Below are 6653 nucleotides of genomic sequence, written 5' to 3'. Positions count from 1 at the left end.
AGATAATATTACTGAAAACAATTAATATACAGTACGAAATTATAAAAATTATAGGCAGCATTATTGAAGCAATTATTTTAGGTAGAAAAATCGAAGGTGACATTGTACCCTTATAGCAGATACTATATATTAATTCATTCTGAATTTGTTATACTGTTTAAAATAGTTCAATTTCCAACACGTATATCTTATGCTACAAACCACAGACGATTAAATTTTTGTGTGATAAATTTGGAAAATCAATCAAAGTTTTAGTCGTGAATAAACAAAAAATCATTCATTTATACACCTACATCTACACAGGTATGACTAAAAATATTGGATAACCTTTGGCATTAAAATAAATTGAGGTGATGGAAATAAATTTGTTCTTTAAATTGCAATGTATAATTTTTAATATACAATTTTATTGAACATATTTTAATATTTGTTAAAGGGATAATTAAAGTGTTAACTGTGGGAATTGAGAATCATGATTTTATTTGAAGCAGTTCTAGATTTAACATCACTCATGTATTTGTGTAAATAGTAAGTAATTCGAAAAACAATGATTATTTTTAACTGAACGGTATAAATATTAGTATAGGATATTAAAAAAAACGTAGATGTGGGTACAGGACAACGTCTATCGGGTCATCTAGTATATATATATATATATATTATATATATATGAAGTAATTACCTGTAGGCGTTATCACTGCATTATTCTTGACAGGTTTACGACTATTACACCGAAGACCCCGTCTGCCGCCCCCTGTACTCATACGAGCCTACAAAATACATTTTTATCAACACAAATTATTTTAACATAAAAAATGAATTTCATCAGTCATTTATCTTACCACAGTGGCTGCACAAGGCATATGCTCAGACCCCATATCATCACTATCCCCTGCACCATCAGGGCCACTCATTTCGCCGCCACTGTCCGAGAGCCCTGCCAACATTTGTAACATCCTCCTCTCGTCGTCATCGTCTTGATGGCCCTTTCGGCCCTTGTTCTTGTCACTGTTAACGGACAACAATTGTCTTTTTTTCGTCGAATTATAAACTGGAAGGATTTGTTTTTTGCGTCTGCCACGCGGACGACCCTTTAATTTTGGTGCTAGATGGTTGCAGAGCATTTCGTGGGTTTCCAGATCGGGGTAGGAGAAAGTTTCCTAAAAAACAAAAAAATATATGTTAACTCTAATCGTCTCTATTAAAACGCAATGTTCTCTTGATTATTTATTTACTAGAATTACACTAAGTTCTCTATTATACGTATTATGCTCTCTACCCTATATATTATGTTCTCTTGTTTTGCTACACTACAAACGTCGGCCTACAAGATTCACGCTGTCATTAGTACCATTATATAAAAATATGTCATTTATATAAATATTTTATCTTCTTATATATAAAAATGTAGCTCGATAAAAGGATCCTACGGCTAAACCGATTTGGCCAGTCTTAGTCTTGAAAAATTCGTGCCAATCAGTAGGTTGTCGGAAAGGCGAGATATTATTTCAAAACCGCGTAAAGACTTTACATTTTTAATTTGAACATTTTTGTAGAAGCGTAATTTGAATAAAACAATGGACGGTGGCTAATACGTCAAATGTCAAACGTTTTTGCCAGATGTTCAATTAGGTTTAACAGGATGTTTTACGTGAATATTATTTAATTATGATTAAATTGTAGTAAGAGGTTTTGTTTGTAGTTATATTTATATACAAAAACGTTTTGACGAAAACAAATTGAGATATATTTTGAAAATATAAAACGTTGTAATACAGTTATGAAATTATAGTATATTATTTCTTAATATGTGTACTGAATTATAAAAATATAAAATCACATATGTTTCTAATAAAAGAAACTAAAAAATTGCAATGCACACGTGCATACTCTATTTTTATTAGTTGCGAATCGACGATTGGATATAATATGAGAAGCACTTTTGAAAAATGTTTTTAAAATATACAATATTATACTAGAGCTATAAAGTTTTAGTATGTTATTACCTAATATATGTACTCGATTATAAAAATATAAAATCACATATGTTTCTAACAAAAAAGCTATAAAAGTGCAATTTTGCAAACAAATGCACTCTTGCATATCTTGTTTCCAATAGTTGCAAGTCCACGGTTTGATGAGTATTTTAAAAAATATTTAAAAATATAAAAAGTTATACTGGAGTTACAAAATTTTAGTATGTTACTTCTTAATATGTGTACTAAATTATAAAAATATAAAATCACATATATTTCTAACAAAAAAGCTATAAATGTGCGTGTAGACAAATATAGCTTAAATGCACTATTTATAAAATGCCACTTACAGCTTGTCAGAAGAGTTTCTTCTTTTTCTAAAAATGTTCAAATTTGCTGGTCATAAAGTTGAATTGTTTATAAAAATGTCGGAATTTGCTAGTCCGAAATTTATATTTTTTTTTGAAAAAAATGATAGAATTGCTATCAAATAGAGTTTTTCTAAAATCATAGTCATTTTTTCCCTAAAATTTTAGAATTTGCTCGTCAGATAGTTCCTTTTTTTTCAATGAAAAAATATTAGTATTTGCTCGTCAGTACAGTTCTTTATGTTTAAAAAATATAAGATTTTGCTCTTCAATGGAGTTCTTTTTGTGTTTAAAAATGTCAAAAATTGCTTGTCAGCAGAATTTTTTTTGTTTTGGAAAATGACAGAAATTGCTTGTCAGTAAAGTTCTTTTTTAAATATCAGATTTTGCTCGTCAGTCTTTCTTATTTCCAAAAAATATCAAAGTTTGCTCGTCAGTAGGGTTTGAAATGTGTTATTTGTTGTGATATAATTGTTATGTTTTTCACAATATAATTTATATTTGCTCAAAGTCAAATTGGACCTTTGTGCCTCGCCCTGCTTTACATATATATTTTTTATTAAACTTACTTTAACTCATCTAATGTTACTTGAAACTTTTAAAAAAGCAAGACAAAGAAGAAATACTTAATTCATTTTCTATCTCTCCTCGCAAAAATTTGAAAATTTTGTAAAAGCTCAGTAATATAAAACTTCCAGTTTGAATGTATTGACAAGTTATAGACAAACTAATGGGATTTATTGTTTTTATAATACCACATTGTATATATCATTCAAACCACACATCCTTATACACATAAAGAGCATTAATATTTTTGATTCTCTAGAAACTGTTTAGAATATGCCTTACTTAGCAAAACAACGTTCGCCGGTCAGCTAGTATATATAAATATATCTATTATATATATATATATATATAAGTCGGGTTTTCCTTCCTGACGAAATAACTCCAGAACGCACAAACCGATTTCAATGATTTTTCATTCGTTGGAAAAGTCTCTCCGTGAGGCTTATAGCTAAGAAAATTAGTTTTGCATGGCATCGTGCCTTAATGCAAATTGCTGGAACTTCACGCACCGTAATTAAAAATTCGAGTAATGACATTAGTGACAATTATCAGAATTATGCTTGGTTCAAGTCAACGAGCAATTCTTGCCGCAAAATATAATGATGTACACGCACTGAATTTCACCATTCAATCAAAAATTGCTGGCGATTTGGTGACATACCAATGACTCCGACTGGTCTTCCGTTTGACTTTAAACGATTGCAATTTCCAGTTCGCAATAACAAGTCGCAAGACCAATCGCTTAGTGTTTGCGGGATAAATTTCAAATAGATTATTTAGGAAATCATTGTTTTTCACATGGGCAGTTATACGTTGCCTGTTCACGAGTTGGAAAACCATCCGCTTTGTTTGTGTTAACGTCAGACCAAAAAACAAAAAATGTGATTTACCAAAGAGCACTTCAATGAAACGGATAATTTGCTGATTCACTTTCATTTACTTAGAGAAGTTCTACTAAAAAACACTTCATTTCTGTAATCGAAATAAATTCATTACTGTTGTGTAATAAAATCAAATTTTTCCTTTTCAAATATAAAACAAACAAAAAATTTCTTCATCTTTCTCACGAAACCATCTGGTGGCGAAACGGAGTTCGTCGGGTTTGCTAGTAAAATATATATAATATAAAACTGGTTGTTCTACTTACCCTGCAAAATAGTATCTTCGTATTCCTGTCATCAGCAACGTATCCTCCCAGTGCCTGTATCAGAGCATCCTGCATCTCCGGACTCATCAGCAAACTTTCCGCCAACGCCTTATTAACATCCTCGACACTTTTATCATCCTCACTTTCCGTCTTAACAATTTTACTTTTATCATCACCATCCTCATCGGAACCTTCTTGTTTTAATTGACTATTACTGATTTGTTTGGCAGTGCTTTGTAGATTTGTGCTATCCGACGACGACGACGTTTCGATTTTGATGTTCTCCATTTTCGTGCAAACTTTCTCGAGTTTGACGTCGGACTGGAATTTTTTCGAAGGTTCTAATCGTTTTGCTAAGGCTCGGTGCCGGCAGTATCTCGAATAGGAGAGGACGACCACTCTGGAGCTGGCGGTGGAGTTTGTTGAGGTTTCTTGAGGCTCCGCTGGGGAAAGGAAATATATAAGTAAAAAAACTGTAATAAAAATGTGGCCTATGGGGGTAAATTAGACCCTAACACAGTGTTTTGAAGTATGAAGCTTGCAACTTACAAAGGAGTAAATTGATAGTTAAGAAACTAAACTAAATTTGAAAATTTGAAAGATCTCAAGATAAAATCTAAGATTAAGTAAAAAAAATGTGCATTTTTAATAAATACATTAATGAAAAAAAAGAGTGCGTGTAAGGTACACACTCGATTGAAGTAAAACTTATTTGCTACTGTACGATATGGCATTTAAGTAAAAATAAACAAATCATATAACCATTTTGAATAATGCTTATTAGTATTATGACAACACTCGTGATGCACGCACTTTAAGTGCGTAATCATATTAGTGTTTGTCAACCATTATACACATTTATATAATGATAAATTATAAATTATATATTTATGATAGCATTAAAAATACGTTAAAACAATAATTTAATTCAAGTCATACTTCAAATATGACACGGTCGGTTTGTCATTGTAATTAGCATTTAGAAATGAACGTTCATTAGAGAAATGAAGTAATTGCTGATTAATAAATTCTATAAGATTCATTCACCTAGTGGATTATGCTAAACAAATATTGTTTTCACAATTTCACTCATCATCATATAATATTTGTGTTTGAAGAACTTCATGTAATTAAAATTAACATACATTCATTGACTGATGGTATTTTTTTTTACTTTTTCGCTGGCAATATAATCTCATTCTTTGAACAGCCGTAATATCTGTCTTGCCTAAAAATATTTTCAATTTTAATGACTTCAAAGATTTAGAGAAACTGCAAGTCCATTTTTGATTTTATTTTTAGTTTTGCTCGTCAGTAGAGTTCCTTTTTAATGTTATTTTTAGATTGCTCGTCAGTAGAGTCGCTTTTACCTTTAATTTTTAATTTAATCATCAGTAGAGTCTCTTTGAATTTTATTTTTATTTTGCTTGCCAATAGAGTTCCCCTCTCTTTTTTATTTTTAGTTTGGTCGTCAGTAGAGTCCCTTTTTATTTACGAATAATATAGAAATAATTTCTAATCAATGAACTTGCGTTTAGTACACGGCACAAATGTTTAATATGTTTTACTATTTTCAAGGAACCGGGTAAAATATTCTTCTGATTCAGGCATTTTTCATTAAATCAAGATTTGTACTATGATGTAACTTTATAATGTTTATTTATCTATCTATGTCGATTTCCTTGTTGATATCGGTCCGCATACAACGACAGATCTCTATTCACACGACACGACGACTAATCACAATCGACCCGTATAGAAATGATTTCATCGAAAGCGAATGACGCGCAGTTCTGCCGTAACACATTTCCGTTGCATTTGTACGGATTTACACCCCAGTTGTGCCTAAAGAAGTTTTACTTCAAAAATATTGGTGCGGCTTTGTAAATTTGTTGAAAAATCCCAACTAAATTTTCCGTGTCAAAAAATGAAAGAGAAAACAAGAGCTAGAAATAGATAAAGAGAAAAAGAGAGATATAGTTGTGCTGTGTTTCGCAAAAGAACTCTACTGACGAGCAAATTGATAAATGTCATATTCAAGGTGGCTACAAGATTTGAATAGTTCTCGTCGAGACCTTTCATTTGGTACCCCACATGATATATTTGACGTGACAAATTGTTCGGCAACCCAATGGTCTACCTTTTATTAAATCTCTTGCAACTTTTGAACCGTTCGTACGATTAAAACAAAATATTCGGCAAATTTGTTCAAAATTTGACAATCTACAACATTGTCTAACATTATAAGGTGATGCTATATTTTAATAAATCGATCGATATTGATGAAAAAATTAGGCAGTTGGACTTCTGTGATATATATATATATATATATATATATATATATATATATACATATATTATGCAGACAAATGAGTTAATGAAATCTCGCATTACAAGGCCGTTGATGAGTAACTCAATGTAATTAAAGAGAAAAGAATTCATCAACATTGTATGTATGTATGTATATGCATATTTCAGTTAGCAAAGGAATTCACTTTGCTCGTCAGTAGAGTCCCTTTTATGAAATTTTTCACGTCTTAGATAGAGTATATTTTTCTATTTCTACAGATTTTGCTAAATCAGTACTCGGATACC

General features: G+C 30.9%; 1 protein-coding gene across 1 annotated transcript in view; it reads right to left on the bottom strand.

Annotated features, from left to right (window-relative positions):
- Positions 1 to 6154, bottom strand: part of LOC113386396 — a 10992-nt gene extending 4838 nt beyond the window's left edge. The window contains exons 1-4 of the mRNA XM_026624177.1: positions 6148 to 6154; positions 4059 to 4501; positions 843 to 1160; positions 683 to 770 (exon numbers count right to left, since the gene is read on the bottom strand). Coding sequence (XP_026479962.1) covers positions 683 to 770; positions 843 to 1160; positions 4059 to 4501; positions 6148 to 6154 — 856 coding nt within the window. The remainder of the gene's footprint in view (positions 1 to 682; positions 771 to 842; positions 1161 to 4058; positions 4502 to 6147) is intronic.
- Between the last annotated feature and the right edge of the window lie 499 nt (positions 6155 to 6653).

Source organism: Ctenocephalides felis, unplaced genomic scaffold (assembly GCF_003426905.1).
Source record: "Ctenocephalides felis isolate EL2017-DRISC unplaced genomic scaffold, ASM342690v1 CF-g0.4_SCAFFOLD_03571, whole genome shotgun sequence".
Taxonomy (NCBI): Eukaryota; Metazoa; Arthropoda; class Insecta; order Siphonaptera; family Pulicidae; genus Ctenocephalides; species Ctenocephalides felis.
The sequence above is the reverse complement of the archived record's forward strand: the minus strand, read 5'-3'. Positions and strand labels throughout refer to the sequence as shown.